The sequence below is a fragment of the Podarcis tiliguerta genome (genome assembly GCF_965153285.1).
Source record: "Podarcis tiliguerta genome assembly, chromosome: 13".
In the NCBI taxonomy this organism is placed as follows: Eukaryota; Metazoa; Chordata; class Lepidosauria; order Squamata; family Lacertidae; genus Podarcis; species Podarcis tiliguerta.
This window is the reverse complement of record NC_139546.1, coordinates 38595116-38615832: the sequence shown is the minus strand read 5'-3', so window position 1 is coordinate 38615832 and position 20717 is coordinate 38595116. Positions and strand designations below refer to the sequence as shown.

General features: G+C 46.7%; 1 protein-coding gene across 3 annotated transcripts; it reads right to left on the bottom strand.

The window, feature by feature from the left end:
• Nucleotides 1-3817: 3817 nt before the first annotated feature.
• LOC310662764 (uncharacterized protein) lies at nt 3818-20713 on the bottom strand. 3 transcript variants are annotated; one of them, XM_083409851.1, is made up of 21 exons: nt 20064-20677; nt 18529-18801; nt 18075-18186; nt 16722-16974; nt 16458-16607; nt 15917-15981; nt 15320-15543; nt 14594-14847; nt 14053-14181; nt 13398-13527; nt 13246-13281; nt 12575-12681; nt 12158-12232; nt 11556-11620; nt 9465-9688; nt 8866-9110; nt 7858-7980; nt 7542-7683; nt 7378-7427; nt 4831-5136; nt 4082-4493 (listed from the first exon to the last, which is right to left on the bottom strand). In XM_083409851.1, exons 1-20 carry the CDS (start codon nt 20479-20481, stop codon nt 4852-4854), a joined length of 3360 nt encoding a protein of 1119 aa, XP_083265977.1. In that variant the 5' UTR covers nt 20482-20677; the 3' UTR covers nt 4082-4493; nt 4831-4851. The 3 variants fall into 3 exon arrangements, with proteins under 3 accessions (XP_083265978.1, XP_083265977.1, XP_083265979.1); XM_083409852.1 differs by having other exon boundaries at nt 3818-5132; nt 7377-7427; nt 20064-20713; XM_083409853.1 differs by having other exon boundaries at nt 4082-5136; nt 18075-18183; nt 20064-20676.
• Nucleotides 20714-20717: the final 4 nt, after the last annotated feature.

Below are 20717 nucleotides of genomic sequence, written 5' to 3'. Positions count from 1 at the left end.
AGTCGTGTCTGGAATTAAGGAGAGGGGTGAGTTGGTCCTGGTTCTTTTTTGTGCACAACTCAGCTATTATTGGTGGGACTTTGTTGTTGTTTAGTCGTTTAGTCGTGTCCGACTCTTCGTGACCCCATGGACCAGAGCACGCCAGGCACTCCTGTCTTCCACTGCCTCCCGCAGTTTGGTCAGACTCATGCTGGTAGCTTCGAGAACACTGTCCAACCATCTCGTCCTCTGTCGTCCCCTTCTCCTTGGTTTGACTGTATTAAATATGAGGAGAGACTCACCGGTTGTTGAAGCAGGACTGAAGGACAGTGCAGAGGTCTGAATGCAGCCACTAGGACCTGGAAAGGAAGGGAAGAGAGAGCACATATATATGAAGCATGCAGACGGAAGCAAAACAGAGGGTGAAACAGGAGTTCCAAATTTTGTCCAAAGCTCTCTAGAATATCCTCCAGTTTAGATGCATGATCCCAAGTGTTACAACAAACACACAAACACTGATAGGGAAAGGAAGTCAGGATATACAAACTCAGAGTCTGAGTTGCTTTTGATATGAAGAATTTGCTGAGTTGCCAGCATTCCCATTTCTTGACAAGCATAATAAGACAGAGGAAGTTTGCCGGGTGTAGAGCTGTAAAATCTAGAAGTTCTTAAGTGATGTCGTATGGGGTGAAGGGGACGGGGAGAACCCTCCCAATAATGTGCCCTTCTGCACATTTCAAGCATGGGTGGTAGTGGTGGTGAATAACTATAAGTCAAGGGAAATAAACAAATCATCCTTACTGACCTTGTGCTGGGTGCAAAACAGAAGACGTCAGCTCTTCTGAAAGATCAGGAAAGAGGCAGTCAAGGCATGTGGCTTGGATGTCCTTTTCCATCTTTCTATGGTCCATCTGCTCCCTTGGTCAAACCTCACCTTGTCTCACATAGGCCTCCCATACTAGCTCATCCTTGTTCTTCTCTATCAGGCTGAAGCCGAATTTGTCTTGCATGTGTTCAGCATAGAGTTCAAGGTACTGCGGCTCCATGTCTGCAGGGCAGGTACTGAAGCTCCAGTAGCTTTGGGGGAAATGAAAACTGGAAAAGAAAAAAGAAAAAATGATTGTGGCTCAGCCCGTGGCCTTTTCACCCAGTCCATCAATCAATAGGGTAAACAGAAAGCTGAAAAGTTTCTGGTTTAGTTCCTCCAACCCTCATACCTCACAGCCTCAGTTCTCTACTGGCAACACTTTCCATCATTTCTGTATCTCACCTTGGGGCAGACCGTGACATGATCTAAGTTTTGCAGAAAGAAGTGAGATCCACTAGTCAGAGGTTTGATGGTCCCAGGGGGTTTCCTGCATTCTCCATGAAGGGCTCTTCACCTTGTGGTGTTGGCCTGCGAACACCTTCAGATCATCCTGCCCCAAACCCTTCAGTGGGGAGGGAGGAAGGCGACTATCCGAGGTCCGAAGAGGTGCGGGGCAACCGGTTTCTGCCCTTCACAGACCTTGTCGCCCTTCTCTCCCGGAAAACTTCTCTCCAGCTTCTTCAGTTCTTCCTCCAGGGGCTCCTCCACCATCTTGCCTCTTCCCTACCCGTTGCAGTCCAGTAAGGAGTCTCACCCACGGGCAACAGAGAGGGGGAAAGAAAAGCTTGGATTCTTTTGCCTCCACAGCTCCTGGCATTGCAACAGGAGGAGGGAGGGAGGGAGGTGTGGCTAGCCAAACTAGTCTTGTTGTCCTGTGGCAGGTTTCCAGTTTCTTCTGCATGTGGATTGGCTGGCACAGGCGACTGGAGGGCGGGGCCTCAGGATTCAGGGCGAGAATGCCATGGGGGGGGGGGCATTCCCAAGACTCCACTCACTCTAATATGTAGTACAGCGTAATTGGGGGCAAGCAGGAATGCGGGGAGAATATCTGTTTTGCATGCAGAATTTTCCAGGTTCAACCCCAGCATCTCTAGGCAGAGCTGTGAATGTTCCCTTTCTGAAATTCTGGAGCAAGATGGACCAACGGCGTGACACTCTATGAGGCAGCTCCTGTGTTCCCTGTGACCCTTAAGGAAAGTCCCACCACCACCAATTTCAGCCAAATCGGGTTCCCCTCTGTTAGAGGCCTCAGATGTGCACACCCCTGGTGACCTGCTTCACCCCATCTCAGTCTGTGCCAGGAGTCTAGTGGCTGCTGGCAGTGGTGGAGGAACCCTCTCCAGCACCCAGGGCAGCACAGCCCATATGGACTGCGCATATTCGGCATCCCACCAGTGCGCACTCCGTATGGAATGCCGCACATGCGCAGTTCGTATGGGATGGCGCTTGCGTGCGGTGGTTGTACAGGCTGCCGCTCGAGCAGCATCCCGTACGGACTGTGCACGCGTGGCAGCCGAGACGATCGCCATGCAAGAGGCAGCCTGTACAGGTGCTGCGCACGAGAGCGGCAGCCTGTACGGATACCTGTATGGACGGTGCGCGAGAGCGGCAGCCCGTACGGACGCTGCGTGAGCGGTGCCCATACGGACTGTGGGCGCCGTCGGCTGCTCTACAGCTGGGGGGAGGCAGGGGCCATCTTGTCACCCTCCTAGAGTGGCACCCGGGGCAACCCGCCCCCTCCGCCCCCCTTCCTACGCCACTGGCTCCCGGAGGGTGCCACTGCCCCGTCTTGCACTGCAGCTGATTTTATGGGTATTGAAATTTACACATGCTTGGCTATTCCAGGAATCGTATCTCTTCTGGATCTAGGAATTAGAAGGAGGTTGAGGCATACAACCTACCGCCCTGCCCGCCTCAAACTTACAACAGTTATGTAGCAGGATCTCTGTCTCAGCTGGTTGGTTCCTGTCTTGGCTGGTCTGGATCAGGATTGTCCATGTAAATTGGCCATCATGACTCAGCCGAAGCTGAGTTTTTCCAATGCTCTAACCCAGGGGTCAGCAACCTTTCCCAGCCGTGGGCTGGTCTACCGTCCTTCAGACCATGTGGGGGGCCGGGCTATATTTTGAAAATAAAAATAAAAATGAATGAATTTCTATGCCCCACAAATAACCCAGAGATGCATTTTAAATAAAAGGACCGTGGGCCGGATTGAGAAGGGGATTGGGCCTTAGGTTGCCTACCCCTGGGTTAAAAAGGTAAAGGTAAAGGTACCCCTGCCCGTACAGGCCAGTCTTGCCAGACTCTAGGGTTGTGCGCTCATCTCACTCTAAAGGCCGGGAGCCAGCACTGTCCGAAGACACTTCCGGGTCACGTGGCCAGCGTGACAAGCTGCATCTGGCGAGCCAGCGCAGCACACGGAACGCCGTTTACCTTCCCACTATAAAGCGGTACCTATTTATCTACTTGCACCCAAGGGTGCTTTCGAACTGCTAGGTTGGCAGGCACCGGAACCGGACGACGGGCGCGCAGCCCGCCGCAGGGATTCGAACCGCTGACCTTTCGATCGGCAAGTCCTAGCTGCTGAGGCTTTAACCCACAGCGCCACGGGTGTTCTAAGGGTTAGGGACAGGCCAAACGAACCGTTTGCTAATCTTAATGCCCTGACCATGCAGTGAAGGAAAAGACAGCTTTTAGGTAACCTGGTCTGCAGTTGTTTAGAGCTTTGCATGTAAGTAGCAAGACCTTAACTTAGGCTCAGTAGCTAATAGGTGGACTCCACAGAACTTTTAGCATGGGTTTGATTTGTTCCTGATGAGGAAAGGCCACTCGGCCTGCACAACCCATTAGAATAAATGGGTTTAATATACTTCATTGACACTAGACAATGGTATGATGCATTTTCTATTTGACTGTCAGCTAATTTAATAAGAAATTCATTACAGAAACAGGAAAGTCCAGCTGCAAAAATAAGTCACAAAACTAATTTATTTGCAAGTGATAGTTTAGTATTTTCAACACAGCGACACCTGCAGCCTTTGAACCAGGAAAGCAATTCATCAGCGGTGTATGGGTGCCTGTTCTGGTGCACACGCCCTGTGCCTGGGGCCAGGGTGAGTCACCCTATAGGGGCAGGGCAAGCTGTCCATGGGGCAGGGTGAGCTGGGGCCAGGCGAACTGCGTGGAACCTCCATGGGGTCCACCCACCACCTCCAGCGGGCAGATGCAAGCCCCACGGAGCCTGCAGGCACCCGAGCCACTGTGGCAGTCCTAGGGCCATGCTGCCTCCGAGGTCACGGCTCCATCGTCTGAAGTAAAATGTACAAGGAGGAGGATAATGAAGCCTTGAGAAGGGTTGGGCAGCAGCTGCAACAGGCTCCGCAACTCAACTTTGTACTGATGGATGGTGGCCAGTGAGGGCTGCAGTTGTGGTGTGAAGTTGTTGACGTCATCCTCCTCCTCCTCCTCCTTGGAGTGATGGAAGCCCACGAGACCCAACCATAGCTCAGCTGTGGAGGCATTCAGTCTTACTCTCTCTTCCTCACACAGTAGTTCCAAGGAGAATGAGATGACAGTGGAGCGTCGCAAAACCCCAACCATCCAGTGTCCACTCCCAATGACATCAGCACCAACAAAGCTGAAGGCCCTAATGAGAGTGGGGGAAGAGTGGGGGAGAGAAATAAAGCTGATCATAGGGAGCGGGGGTGTTATAGCTCCATGTGAGAGTGCCTCTCAGTCTACAGCAGAACATCATAGAGAGGTGGGGATGAGAATGGTATCTGGGCAACTGCCTAAAGGAGCAAAGGAGTGACATACTTGACAGAGTAGAGAAAAAGCCTCCTCCAATCACACTCCAGTTCTTATCATGGGAATATTGAAGGGTATGCATGTAAGTGCTTGGGAAAATACATGGTATGGCTTTGTCTTCAGGAGTCCCCTAGCAATAAGGAGGTGGATTTCTGGTGCCTTGAAAGGGGTCTTGCCTTCTGCCTTCCCTTGGGCCCTCATTGCCCTTCCAGGTCTTTCACGAGATGTGGGTTGTTGGCCTTCAGTGCCTCATACAGCTTATTCTTGCACTGGAGGTCCCAGCTTGGCACAAGCTTGTAGAGCTCTCGCATCTTGTCCGGGTTAGTTTCCTGGGCAATGATTTTTTGGTATTGCTCCTCACTGAGGACGGAGGTATGCAAACTATCCAGCACCGGTTCCACTGGGATGGTCCGTTGGATTAACTCCTTCCTGTGCCGCTCGATGAAGTGCACGTTGGAAGAGTTTGGAAACTGTGGCCCTACCGGGAAAGAGAGAAAGAATGGAAATCTTGCTACAGGTTCACACTGCAGGCTTAAGACTGGTCCCCCAACTCATTCCCTCTTCCCCCATGCCCTGGGAATTGTAGTTCCATGAGGGGAGGGATTGTGAACAGAGCATTACTACGTAGTAGCTCACCTGCCTACAATTCCCAGAATTCATTGGGCAAAGCCATAACTGTTGAGGAAGTATAAAACTGAAATAAGTGAGAGCTGTTGGAAGGGAGCCAAGGCTGGGGCCAGCCCTACCATTAGGGAGGGTGAGGTGGCATCATAATTTGGGGTATCATAAATGACAGCAAATTGTCAGGCAATTAATTCATTAGTATTTCACATAGTATTATATTTAGCTTTATCTTTTCTTACTTTAAAGCCCAGGAATTGATAGAAGTTGGGACTGAATGACACTTGGAATCCCTCCAAACTCTACAAATTCTATGCTTCTATTATTGTTGTTATCATTACTGAACCCAGCTTTCTTCCACAGAGGCAATTTCCCTCACTATCCAAATTCCACTATCCCTATACAGCCTAGGGCCCTTGTACTTACGAGACCGCCTCTCCTGGTATGCTTCACGGAGGACCTTAAGGTCCACAAACAATACCACCTTGGAGGTCCCGGGCCTCAAGGAGGTTAGACTGGCCTTCTCGGCCCTGGCCCCAGCCTGGTGGAACGCTATGACGCAAGAGACCAGAGCCTTGCGGCACTTGACATCTTTCTGCAGGGCCTGCAAGATGGAGTTGTTCCTCCAGGCCTTTGGTCTGGGCCCAGTCTGACCCCCCTCTTTTTACAAGACCCTGCATGTAAGTGGCCTCTCTCACTCCTCCAACTGGCTCATATAAGACCAGTACAAATAACTGGGCCTGGTGAGCACTTAATGTTCCCAACCCCTATAGTTAAAATTCATGGGTTGCCATCATTCTGATCTTAACTTGATTTTAAGCTGTATTTTAATCGATTGTTTGACTTTATGTTTTCATGTATTATATACTTTGATGTTAGCCACCCTGAGCCCAGTCCTGGCCAGGGAGGGCTGGATATAAATAAAAGTTGTTGTTGTTGTTGTTGTTGTTGTTATTCCATGAAAACCTTATCCACAAGGCCTCTGTCCTTAGAAGAAGACAAAGTTATGGAACATTGTCTCACAGATTTATGAATTATGCTTACAGTATCACTTCATAACAAATGACAACAAGAGCAAGTAACAGTTCATATTTTAAGAACTGCCACTCACTTTAAAATTGAGACGCTCACACTGTAAAACTTAGAGTGAGGAGATCAATGTCAGCAAAAGCTGTTCTGCTTGCCGGATGGAACAATTCTCTTAGTTTCCCTCTGAACTGTGTTCTGTGGATTATTGTGACCCTCCAGAGAGGACTTGAGGGAGAGGGACAAGGCGGATATTGAGGAGAAAGTCCCATCGCATTAGTGGGAGCCCTTCTGATACCATGTCAGGTTAGTTGCATCTGAGTGAAAAATGTTCTTAAAAACCTAGGTGAGTTGAAAGATCTTCATCTGGCACCAAACAAAACAATAAGCCCAGACAACCTTGTTTAAGAAGGCTGTTGAATAAAGTTACAGTGATACCTTGATTCTCAAACTCAATCCGTTACGGAAGTCAGTTCCAAAACCAAAGCATTCCAAAACCAAGGTGCACTTTCCCATAGAAAGTAATAATACAGTATTGTAGATGATAAAATATTTTTTAAAAAAATTCTTACCTGCACTGTTGATAGCCATTGTTTGGATGGGGGGGGCTTTTATCCATTTCTGCAGTCACACAATCAATCAATCAATCAATCAATCAGTAGCTGAATTGGGTTCCACACAGTCACAAAAACAAATTAACCGAAAAAGCCTCAAAAACCAAAATGCAAAATAAATAGCAGAAACAAAAGTGCCAAACTTAATCCATTCTGGAATTCCGTTTAACTTCCAAAATGTTTGAAAACCTAGGCGCAGCTTCTGATTGGTGCAGGTGCCCCAGAAACAATAGCTGACAGCCGCATCAGACGTTCGGTTTCTGAAAATCGTTCAAAAACCGGAACACTTACATCCAGGTTTTTGGCGTTTGAGAACCTAGGCATTTGAGAACCAAGGTACCACTGTACAAAAGTTTTTTTTCATTTTTGTGCAGTGTATGTTCTACTGTATCACCAGCACTTGCTATCGGGAGGAAGATAAGGTACAAGTACAATGAAAGAAACAATTAAAACCTGCTGACCTTGGGCTGGGTGTATAATAGGAGAAACCATCTGCCCTGAAGTTAACTCATCTGAAAATCAAGAAGAAAAAGTCAGTCAAAGAGGGAATGTGACCCTTGGTCCTTTTCCATCCTGCCTCCCAAGATATGACTTTACCTCACGATCATCCCTTGATCAAAACTCACTTTTTTTCAAATGCGCCTTCCAAACAACTTCAGTCGTGCCCTTCTTCATCAGGTAGAAGTTGAACTTCTCTTGCATTTGTTCAGCAGACAGTTCTACATACTGCTGCAGTTTCTCTGCATCCAGGTATTGAAAATTCAGTTCCTGTGGGAAAGAATGAAAACTCTGTAGGTGTGAATCTGGTTTGGCCCAACCCACCATTGCAAGGGAGTCAAATTAAAGGGTGAAGAGGGATCCTGGTTGAATTTCTCCCAGTCTCAGGCTTCACAAGTCTTGGTTCTGCCCCAGCAAAAAACCACCATCATCTTCATGTCTCACCTCAGGATTCACTGTGACATCCTCTGGAGTACTAAGAGAGACTTGAGAGCCAATCATCAGAGGTTTCAGGGTCACAGGGGGTTTCTCTATTCTTTTTGAATTTTCTTCACGCTTATCGACCGCCTGGGAAGGGTAAAGAGAGTCACTTTTGAGATACACAGAGAGGGAACCAAATTTTTGAAAGACTAGATGCCTACAACATTCTTGGGATTGTAGCACCAGGAAATGCAGGAATGGGGAACCTGATGCCCTCCAGATGTTGTTGGACTCATATCCTCCCCAACAAGCATGGGCCAAGGATGATGGGTTTCATAGTCCAAGAACATCTGCAGAGACACAGATTCTCCATACAGGCTCTTGGACTGGGCAGCCTGAACTATGAAGTGGCCAAGAGGTACCATGAATCCTGGTTCCACCTTCATCTTCTCTTGATGAGACTATGCAGGAAACCACAGAAGCCATGAAACTTAATGATTTGAATGAAGCATAAGAAGACATTTTAAGGAAAAGTTTAAATTGAGAAGGCAATATGGTAGTGTGCTTTATCTCCCATGTGCCAACACTGCAAATCAGGAAGAATGTTTTTCCTCAGGAGTTATCTGAGAAAGCTTGTAACTACCAAGCTGATTCCTTAATGAACGAAGCAGTATTTGTTCATTGCTAAATACGTTTACTCTGAAGGAAGTGTTACTGATTTCAACGAAGGCTTCCAGGAGAATGTGCTTAGGGCTTTCACAAGTCAGTGACAACCCCTTTGTTTAGAGAACCAGACAGGCTGTGTAACAAATGAAAAGGGCATATTTCAATATCGGAAAAATCACTTTAAAACAACAGTGCTGGTGGGAAGCTAAGTAACCCAGCAGTGGGCAACTTGTTAATCTTCTCTCTACTGGCATGTTGATGTTGGGTAGAACTGATCAAGTCCAACAATTGTGCATAGTCGGGGTTAATGTGATCAAGTAAATGATCCAGGCAATCGGAATACCAGAGATGGAGATTCCCAGTTACCTTTACTATCGAAGGGTCATTGGGCAGAAGGTACAGGTGAAATGTTGGCGTCTCCAGCTGAAGCCTGTGATAGAGCAGTACGACAGTGTTGATCTTTTGCTTAAACCACTTTTTGAAAACGACCCCAAGGGAAGAGAACTTGGGGTTTTCCAACACAGCATGGTGAGGCTCCACTCTGTCTGGCTTCTCCAGCCTCATCCCCCCTTCGACAAAATGTGCAATGTAGACATGGGAACTGTCGTCACCTGAAAAGACAAGCATGTTAGCAGTGGGAAAGTGACAAAAATGTCATCCCTTAACCCTCCCTATTTCATGCAAGTATTCATTTTCTCACTGTCATTTAAGAGGTTTATAACATCATTTCACAGGACAATATGCTTGCATGGCACCTTACAACAGAATGCAAATCACAGAAAATAATAAAACAGCACAGTTGGAACATTTTGAAAAATTGAAACAAATCACAAAAGTCTGGTATGCCAGCCCTCCTGACCTCTAGAACCCACACTGCTATCCCCATAGCATTCTGGAAACATCAATGGACATTGAGGATTCCTCCTATTATGGATATAATGCTGGAAACTTCTCCCCTGCCATACCTTCAAGGTACAAGAAGTGAGGGATGCAAATGGATGCCACAGCCTCTGCTGCATCCACCTTAAAGTTGAGCAGAGGGCCAGCGACATGCAACTCCTCAGTGTTCTGTTCTTCCAGGTGCTTCGGCCATGAATCAAAGTAGTATGTTACCGTCACAGCTTCTTTCACTTCACATATGAGATCCGTATCACCACAATGGAAGGAGCCCGCCTCAGTGGAGCACACTCTGAATGGCACAAAGGGAAAGATGAAAAGGAAAAGGGGATCCCACTCGGTGTACCTTTCAGCAGCTCCCTGGGCAACGCCAAAATTCAGTACCTTACTCATGCCTCTCGCACTCCGTTCTGAATAATATTTGTGGCATCTCCTGCAGAGACCCTGAGGCTCCACACCCAGTGCTACTGAACTGGCCGTGCTCCCCTAAATTTGCCTTTGAATAGCTGATATTTGTGTTGTTGAACCAAACTGTGGGAATGTTGAGGGTGGCAAGAGAGGATATATTGATTATTAATACCCTACCTCGCACTAGCAAGTTTCTTTATATAGCAAAGTGCATTCCCCTTCTTACGCAGCAGAAACTGGTTGCAGACTCGTGTGAGTCTCTTAAGACAATAGGCAATTCAATCTGGCTTGGCCAGATTGAGATGTATTCTATTATTCCTGGTAAGACCCCTTCAGGTAAAGGTAAAGGATGCCTGACAGTTAAGTCCAGTCACAGACAACTCTGGGGTTGCGGCGCTCATCTTGCTTTACTGTCTGAGGGAGCCGGCGTTTGTCCATAGACAGTTTTTCCTGGTCATGTGGCCAGCATGACTAAGCCACTTTTCGCGAAACCAGAGCAGCGCACGGAAACACCGTTTACCTTCCCACCGGAGCGGTACCTATTTATCTACTTGCACTTTGACGTGCTTTCGAACTGCTAGGTTGGTAGATTAAAGACCCCTTTAATCTCTCCTAAAAGAATAAAGACACCACAGTCTTATTCATAAGTGCTAAATAGTAGTTTACTTACATTCAAGAAGAACACAGTGTGAATCCTAAAGGCAGGCTTAAGGCTTAAAGTTACAAGTATGTACAATGTGCATTTACCCCATATCAGGGAATAACCCAGTGCTACTGCTGGATGAGAGCCAGCAGTGCAGTCCAAGCTGGAAGCAGGTCAAAGGTGAAAGGTGAAAGAGAGAGGAGGAGTGCATGACTTAGCCTCTTTTCAGGTCTGGCAAGGTCACAACCACCTGCTAGTCACATGCAAGAGGAAGGATGCTCCAGCCAAGTGCAATAGGAAGTTCAGCTGGCTGGACCCAACATTCCCCTGCATGTCCACTCTAGCAAAACAGGTAATGTTGTACTTGACTGCTCTGGTGGATTACATCCCACTAAAACTAGTAGAGAAGAACAAGAGAAATTGATTTTGGGACAACGACAATAATGCCAAGGAAGGGACAGGGGACAAGAGGAGCTGAAATGACTCCCTTCCTTCAAGAAGCTCATTGGGTTACCTTGGGCCAGTCATTGCCTCTGAGCCTAAAGTACCTCAAAGAGTTGTTGTGAGGGGGAAATGGAGAGGCGGATACCATGCGTGCCACATTGAACTCCTTGGGAGAAAGGTGGGATATTTTTAAGGAAGAGAAACAACAATTCCTCCAAAAATCCAGACTCCAGATTTTTCACCTTTCTCAAACTCTGCATCCTTCTTTTGATGCTACCCCAACCTGAAAAGAGGGTGGGATATATACAACTGGAAGTTAGCAACAGCAGTGCTTCAATGTAATGTTTTTTTCCAGCTCTGCTCCATGGAACCCAGGAATTCCTCAATGAAGACATCAGGAATGGTGGTTAAGCTTCCTTCAGAGAGAATTTGTCCACCACAACTGACCGTTCACTGCAATATGCAGATCACTGGTGTACTCTGCATAAGTTTTACTGAGAACCACCATATGTGGTGACTGTGAGACCCACACTGTTGGACTCTGTTGGACAATTCAAAGTAGAAACCACTCCCTGAGGGGAGAATGTTTCAAAAGGTCTGAGAGAGATAGAGATAGATGATAGATAGAGAGATAGCGAGAGGGAGAGGGAGAGAGATCACACACCTGTAAGCTTCATGGCCCCTTTCTGAGTCCCAAACCACCTCTGGTTTTATTTTTTCTGGAAGATCCTATAATGAAACCATAATCATTCATGTAGATGCCAGAATCCATATCCCATCTGGAAACGGGGCATTATTGTCTGTTCCTAAGACCCTTGAGACCACACCCTTCTAAAACCGATGTGACACAGGAAGATTCCACACTAAACTGGAATCACAGCATTAGAGTTCTGCAGTAGTGCAATGATCTTTTTAGATGGAAAGTGTTTAAGCACTGGAAAATATGGGAGGATTTGAAATGTGACATCAACTGGACTGCCCGTAAGATAAGGGCAAGGCAAGATGATTCCCGACTAAATGGAAACATGGTGCTAAGTGTGCATTGCAATGACTCTCACCATGAGTTAGTAGCACAAGGGAACAGCTCTTTAGATGCAGCCTTATTTCCTGCTACCAAGCTCTAGCTTTGAATATCAAATATGTATATAATTACTTAAGATGGGATAGTTGCTAACCTTAGGGGACTAGAAATTTAAATTCAGTGGCTTCATGTGTACCTTATTCCTGTGGGCGGGAAATGCACATCAAGACAGGTCGGCCTCTTACCTCACTGGGACACCGGCCACACGGCACACTTTCCCCAGGACCGGCTGATTTCTCCATCTTCATGCTTCCTTCCCTCTGTAAATATGAGCAAGGCAAGATGATTCCCAACTAATGTAAGCACAGCAAGGCAAGAAGATTCCACATGAAATTGGAATCACATAATTACAATTGTGCAGAAATGCAATGCTTGCTTATTTATTTATTTAGCACTAGGAACAACCTGTTTAGAAACAGCCTTGTGGCTCACTACCAGCAATTAGTGCCGAGTAGCAAGATGATTAATTAATGTACAAAAATACCTAAAGAGGGACAAGGGCTTTTTACAGTGCACAAGAAATTCAAATTCAGAACCTTTCTGTTCGAAGTACCCATTATCAAGGGTGGTCAATGCAAATGAGAAGAATGCCCACCCTTTACCTCACTGAGACACCAGTTGCTTGTGATAATCTCCTCAGAACCTACTGGGTTCTCCATCTTCATGCTTTTTTGTTCCCCTCCATATAAGGGGGATTCTGAGTGTGGCGCTGTAAAAGAATGACAATTATTTGCCTGCTATGACTATTGGAAGTTGGTTTGCAGGGTGAACACATAAGAATACAGTATTTCTCAAGAACCCATAGGATGTGAAGAGTAGCGCCTTGTGTGAGGCCAAAATTCTGTGCCCCCACTTCTCTCTTTCCATACTACTCAGTTCACTATGTTATAGTTGCAAAGCCCTGCAGTACCCTCTAGGAACCAGTCTCACTGCCCAAAATCTGCCTCTGGTGTGGATTGTGGCTAACGCCATGGTTGGCCCAATACATTTTTCTACCTGAGACAAAGTAGAAAATACCCCCTATGTAACCTGATTAAGACACTGAACAGAAACCAGGTGATCACTACTACCCACTATGATCTTAGACACATCCTTTTAATCCTTTTTTAAAAAAAGAGTATTTCTTCAGTGTTGTTGAGAGCACATTGAGCAGCAGGTTGGCCTTGGTGACTTCCAAAGTCTGTTCCAACCCCAAAATGCTGTTATTCCATTCAGAGCAAAAGCTCAGCCTTGGTCAACCTCGTTGTAGAGCCATCTCATCTCTCCTACTGACCTTGCTCTGGATGTGGGCCTGAAAACTTCAGCTCCTCTGAAAGAGACCAGAAAAAAGAGGCAGTCAGAGAGGGAATGTAGATGGGATGTCCTTTCCAGCCTGCCTCCTGAGCTATGGCCCAACCTTGTGGTCCTCCCTCAGCCAAAGCTCACCTTGCCTCACATGGGCTTCCCAGACCAGTTCATTCGTGCTCCTCTCTATCAGGTTGAAGTTGAGCTTGCCTTGCATGAATTCAGCACTGATTTCGAGGAACTGCTCCTCCATGTATTGAAGCTCCAGTTCCTGTGAAAAAGCTCTGTAGGTGTGAATGTGACTTAACTGGTGGACATTTTATCTCCAAATGCTGAGAAGAAGCTGAACCGAACTAGCAGACTTTACTCTGGGCATAATCACACTCAGACTCTGGGTTTAGGAGATGCAAACAGCCATGGTTGTTTGTGCATCTCAACAGGAGAGACACCAAAAATGTCTCCTTTACCAAGACAAGGATGAAGAAAAAGGAAGTGGTAAATGAGATATCAGTGTAGCACCTGAGAGGACGTCAGCACAGGCTAGGTCAGACAGGACAGTCTAGGAAACAGGGAAGTCTCTGTCCTCCTCTGCCTCCCTTTCCCCATGCAGACACATCTGCCTCAAGTGCAAGCTGAGATGCATCCCAACACTTCCAGTGTAATCCCCCCACCTCCCCAGTATTCAAAAGGGGATAAACAAAAGACTGAAGGGATCCGGGTTTGGTTCCTCCCATTGTTAAACCTCACAGCCTTGGTTCCCTCCAGACAACCCCTGTAATCATCTCTGGTCTCCTACCTCAGGGCAGACTGTGACGCCATCTAAATTTTGGATGAAGACGCGAGAGCCAATCTTCAGAGGCTTGAGTGCTCCAGAGGGTTTTGGCAGTCTCCTTGAAGGCCACATTTCCTCAAATTTATAGACATTCTGGGAAGGGCAAACATGGTCACTTTGGAGACATGAAAGGAAGACACCAAATCTATGGAACACGGGGTCCCTTTGCTTACTACTGCATCTTGGATAGAGAGGGATCCAGAAGAGATGTCTCCTCTCCCAAGGATGGCATGGAGAAGAAGTAAGCAGAGGTCAGCAACCCAAAGAATTTCACTCTAGCCTGAAGGAAGGTCAGCAAAGGTTAAAGGACAGTCTAGGAAAACTTAGAGAGTCCCCTCTCTAACTTTCACCCATGCAGCTACATCAGCCTTCAGCACATACTGAGTTGCATCCCAGCACTTCCAACAGAATTGATATTCAATAGTATAATTGTTTTCATAATCAAAACCAGACTGATAATCTAGCCTGCCCAGAACACAAATCAGAGTTGGAGATTCTCAGTTACCTTTCTTAGGGAAGAGTCGTTGGGTAGGAGGTACAGGTGGAATTTTGGGACTGAAATTTCCAACTCCTGATAGAGCAGTGCCATGGCATGGACCATTATCTTTCGCTTAAACAATGCCTTTTTGAAGATGACCCCACAGGAACAGAAGTGGGGGGCTTTCAATACAGCATGATACGGCCGCACGAGGTCTGGCTTCTTCAGTCTCATCTTTCCTTCAACAAAATGTGCTATGTAGACATGGGAACTGTCTTTACCTGAAAAGAAACATAAAGGAAACATGGGCAAACATTTCACTATACTGTAGACTTGAGTTTAGGTGAGAAAACGTACCCCTTCTCCAATTCTGTTTAATGCAAGTCAAGCCACTGGCCTGATCCAGCAGACCCATTCTATGTTCTTAAGTGTTTATTTTGTTATCATAATCTAGTGGTGTTTTTAAAAGCCCAGATTACAGAGCAATGTCCTCCCAAAGCAAGTTACAGTACAAAATACAGTATACAGTAAGTCATACAGTACAAAATATAGTAAGTCAAAGAAAAAAGCAGAATTCTTGCAAAAAGACAGAATTCTTGCAAAATCAAAAGGCAGATAAAGCATTGTGATCCACTGAACCAGCCCATAGCATTATTCAGCCATTAAGGAATGTACATGATAGACAAAAGGAAGAATCTTAAACAGGAATGAATATTAACACTCTATTCTTGGAAGCTTTTCTTCCTACCATACCTGTAAGACACAAGAAGTGAGGGAAGTGAACTTCTGCCACAGCTTCTTCTGGATCCGCTTGGATGTTGAGCAAAGGACCAGCGATAGCCAGCTCTATCATTTGCCATTCATGCAGGTGTTGAGTCCAAGAATCAAAGTGGTATGTTATGGTCACAGCTCCCCTTACCGTAAATATAAGGTCAGTACAACAGCAAAGGAAGGAGCCAGCCTCAGTGAAGCAAAATCTGAAGGCGAGAAAGACAAAAGGGGTTGAAAGAGATCGATGCAGCTTCCTGTACTGTTCCAGCTGATACTCTTATAAGCGATTTGCGGGTCTTGTCAAATGTGCTCTCTTGATAACAATGATCATTAGCAGTATTTCAGTCCAGCATTGACTGGAATTTTGGCTCTTCATCTGATGCTCTGCTGTGGCATGGGCGTAGCCAGGATTTATGTTAGAGGGTACATCCTTTATGTCCACTACTCATCTCCCACAGCGATGTGCACCCACAGGGGCAAGCAGAGTATGCCTTAGAGAGCACCGCAATGTGGGAGCATCACCATATCCATATGCAGTGCAGAAAACATTCTCTGATGGTAGGAAGTACCACTACTCACCTGTAGGTTTCATGGCTCCTTTGTGAATCCCAAACTTTCTCTGGTCTTATCTTTCCTGGAAGCTCCTAGAACAAAGAATAAAGGGTCCGAATTGATACCATATTCCTCCTCCCATCTGAAAATAGAAACACCCACTATGACCACACCAAGGATCCCTTCTTGAGCTCCACTCCACAGCTCCACATTGCTAAAAGTCCTTTAGACCTGCTGCATTCTGTATTCATTTTTAGTATAGTAATTGGACCTGTGCTGAATTCTGAAATACTGTGTGAACTGCTGATCCATTAAAAAAAAAAAACTTTAAAAGAAGATATAATCTTCCAAAATATTTCATTATGGTTATTATGCATGCAAATGAAGAAAGATTTAAGCTCCGGGAAACACAGGAGGATTGAAATGTAACAAACAGCTAGACCCCCAACAAAATATGAGTGAGGCAAGAATATTTCACACTAAACTAGAAACACGGTGTGATAAGTGCCCATTGCTCACTTGCCATGGTTTATTAGCACATGGAGCCATCTCTTTTGATGCTCCTTACCTCGCTGGGACACTGGATGCACATGATGCTTTCTCCAGGATCTTCAGAATGCTCCATTTTCTGGTTCCTCATTTCCTTTCTGAATAGGAGGGATTCAGACTGCAGCACTGACTGGTCAGAAACCTGGACTTTATTTTTAAACCAATATGACTGTTGTGAAAATGAAGAAAGATGCAAAAAAGTAACCTTAAGGAATAAGAATGACATGAAGTCAAATCCACCCAGTACTGCAAATAGCAGGATCCGAACAGAAGCTGGACGTACCATTTCTAAACATTCCAGGAACCGACAACAAGCTTGTTCTCCCCTTTCCAGGATTATACTTAGCAATTTTTTAATTTTCTCTTTAGAATCTTTCTCCATTTTGAAAACGTCCTTGTATTCTTGTAGTGTGATGACAGAGCAAGAGTGTAGGGTGTGCAAAACGAAGTCTAGGTCCTCTTCAAGAATTTCAATCAACTGTTCTCTTCCCTTGCAGATCATCTCATCACTAAAGAATGCGTATCTTTTCAACGACCTGTGGCAGAAACAGAAGCAGGGGGAGGACCATAACCTGGTTAGGTGGCCAAGTTGCAGCCAGTGGGCCATCGGTAGCCCTCATCTGCACACCCTGGGGCCCACCAAGACTTGGGGAACCTTGCCTTCTTTTCTTAGCCTTAAGCTGTGCAATTTCACCTTCATAATCAGGTGTGCCAGCAGGTGAAGAGGGAGCTAAAAGCGTACGTGTGAAATGAGCGGAGGGGAAAGTTGTGTGTGTAAGAGAGAGTGGGAATGAGAATTGTGAAGGTGGGTGTGTCTGAGCAAGTGTGCAGCCCCCGACACACTACTCACCTGCACACACAACCCTCAGGGATAAAAAGATTGCCCTGCTGTCCTCTATTCAACAACAACAACAACAACAACAACAACAACAACAACAACAACAACAACTTCATACCCTGTCCATCTGGCTGGGTTTCCCCAGCCACTCTGGGCGGCTCCCAAGAGAATATTAAAAACATGATCAAACATCAAACATTAAAAACTTCCCTAAACAGGGCTGCCTTCAGATGTCTTCTAAAAGTCAAATAGTTGTTTATTTCCTTCCTTGACATCTGATGGGACTCCCTCAAATATTCTTCCAGCTACCCCAGTCAGTTCTTATCTTTAGTTCTTATCTTAGCATTATTATCTTTATATGAGCAGGATGGGGGAGGCTGAGAAACAGTCCACACAGTGGCTTCGTTGTAGAGGCAAGATCTGACCCGGACTTCCCTGTTTCACAGCTCACTATTTCCCACCGGCTCTGCACCTTTATGGTTGTGGAGTGAGGCCGGCCTGAAAAGTATCTGGCAGCCTGACAGCTTCAGCAGAGAATATGCACTTTGGTTTTACTGCCCAATGGTTGACTTAGAAAGTCATCTGTGGGCAGGAAACAGAAGGGTTCAACATGGTGATCTAAAAAATATTCTTTCTTCCAAGCAGCCTTTGCCTTTAAAAAGCACACACACAATTATTAAATTGGTGCTAAAGCATTTATTTGTTTTAAGCAGAAGAGCTTGCTTAGTGTTAACTGAGAGGGGAAAATACATTGCTAAAATGGTGGCTTCAGTCACTTAAGTAAAGTGTAGAAATTACCCTTTGGTGGCTCTTTCTGATGAAACCAGTTCCTCCAGACCTTGAATAATTTTTGAAGACAATACTACAGCTGTCCGATGCCTTGAAACATGCTTTTCAGGGGGTTGCTCTGCTGTTAGATATATTGAGAAAGTGAGTACACATAAACAGTTTTATTTAATCAAACCCATGGCCTAGCTGAAGTTCTGCCAGAACCATCAGGGCCGGGAGGCATATATAAGCAAAGGGTAAGAGATAATATTGTGATGGCACTTATTTTATAAAATCATTGTGAAACTTGAAGAGATACTGATTCAGAGTCTTCGCTCCGATTTTGTCCAGAATATATATTCAGAATGCTGCACAGGTTTCAGACACACCCAAAGCCCGTCTAAGAAGCTTCCTTTACACCCAGCCCCACTCCTAGAAGAAGACCATCAGACTCAGCCAATGTTCTCCCTTCCAAGTTCCTTACCTTTCCCGATGAGACGAAAGAGCCATTCTGGCAAGGGCTCACATTCAATGGCCTTCAGCACCTCTGACACCACCTCCACAGAATAATCCTCAGCACAGTATGTAAGCAGCAATTCTGTGAGCTCCCAAAGATTTGCCTCCTCCAGCAACCCCTTGGGGATACTGACATAGCCTTCCTTGAAGGGGAACACGCTGAGTTTATCCTTGAACTTCTTCAGATCTGACTCCTTCAAGGTTTTCAGGGTGACCAGCAGGCATAAATGTGTAATCCTTACTGTTGGAATTATTGATGTTAGTAGCAGTATTGAACAGAAAAAATCCAGCGTTCCTACATTCCCCTTCCCCTTCTCTTCCTGTTGGAAAACCTTGAATAGGTAGCACTAAGTGGGAAAGGGCCGTGGATCAGCGGTAGATCACATGCATACAAAGGATCCCAGGTTGAATCCCTGGAGTCTCCAGATAGGGCTGGGAAATATTCCTGCCTAAAACCTTGGAATGAGCTGGACCAACTGGTCCAATGTGCCCTAAGGCAGCTTTCCATCTTTCTATGATTTCCAATGATTCCAGCAATTCAGCCTGACTCAGAAGACAGAAACCACTCCAAGGGGGTTAGGAAGGCCTGAAGACTCTCTTAATTTACATGCCTCTTAACTATTTGCAGGCTTCAAGCATGAAGAAAAGAAAACCAGACTCCACAAGGGAAAATCTGAACCTCAAGCCAAAGGACCACAAGAAATCCATGTAAACTGTTTCTTTGCTGTTCTCTGCATCCTAAGATGAAGATGCCGTATTTGCAATTTCTTAAGCATTTGCAATCCGGTTGTTGAAAGCTACTGAGAATTACTGCCATCAGCCAAAAGCTTTCTATAGAAAACAGTGCATGTACTAAAAATATCTCAGCTTGATATTTTTTTGTTACTTATTACTGCACTTTGGGGCTAGGCTAATCTAGGAGCAGGGAGTCTCAAGCCCTGAGGCCAAATGGGCTCCTCCAGGCCCCTCCTTCAAGCCCTTGGAATGCTCCCCAGGCCACACCCCTCACTGACCCCGCCTGGAAACCCTCCTGGGGTGCCTCGGCCTTCCTGGAATGGGGCCTTGAGCTCCGATCAGGGCTGGCGCACTCATGAGGCAAGGTGAGGCATGATCTACAGGGGCAGCAGATCCCAATGCAGATGGTTATTCCCCACCTCGTTCCTGATGTTCCTTCTTCCCTGGTGGGGAGTGGATGCCATTTTTTTTGTTTCGCCTCAGGAGCTAAACTCTCTTGGGGCAGCCCTAGCTCCGATAATGCTTCTTTCTGGTCTAGATGGAGGGCATCTAGATCAGAGCTCACTTTCCGCAGGTAAAAATGATTGACACCCATCATTCTGCTCCCTTTCACTGCTGGCCCTGCCTAACATTGGCCTTTGCTGGAAAAGTTGCCCCACCCCTGGGCGACTACAGCCATGGGAAGGAGCTGTGCTGTCAGTACAAACAGAACCCCGAGGTGTCACCACCAGCAGCCAGATGGATCCGCCCCTCTCCGGAGATCCTTACTTAGCCTGATGAAAACAAAGAGAGAGCCCACCGGGGGCTTGTAGTCCATCGCCTGCAGCACCAGCGCCGTCAGCTCCACGGCATAAGCCTCGCCATAGTACTGGATTAATAGATCCCTGAGCTGCCGAGCATCGGCTTCCCTCAGCAACCTTTTGGGGATTCTTACGACGCCCTCCTTGACCGGGAATCTCAGGAGTTCGCCCTTGAATTTCCTCCAGTCCTCGTCCCGCAAGTCCAGCAAGGTGCCCAGAAGGAGGAGCGCGGCGCAGTGAATCGCCCAAGGCTGCGGCTCCAGAAAGAGCGAGGGACCCGCTTTGGGCAGCCGCGTCGCGGGGAAAAGGCTGCCCTCGTCGTCCCCCTTTCTGGGGGGAGCTGCGAAGGAGAGAGCCGGGAGATTGAGGACGATCTTCTTCGACATCGCGCTCCTTCCCCGCCAGCCCCAGCGCAGCAGAAACCACGGCCACCCAAAGACCCAGGTCTGGAGACTCTGCCAAGGGAAGTGGGTGCCAACTCGCGGCGCCTGACTCCCCGGGGGAGAAAGGCGTGGAGCGACAGCAGCAGCGGGAAACCCGCTCCGAGCGCCGCCGGCTCTCTCTCCTCTCCTCTCCTCGCCTCTTTCTGTTCCCTTTGGCGAGGAAACTCTCCTTAAAGATC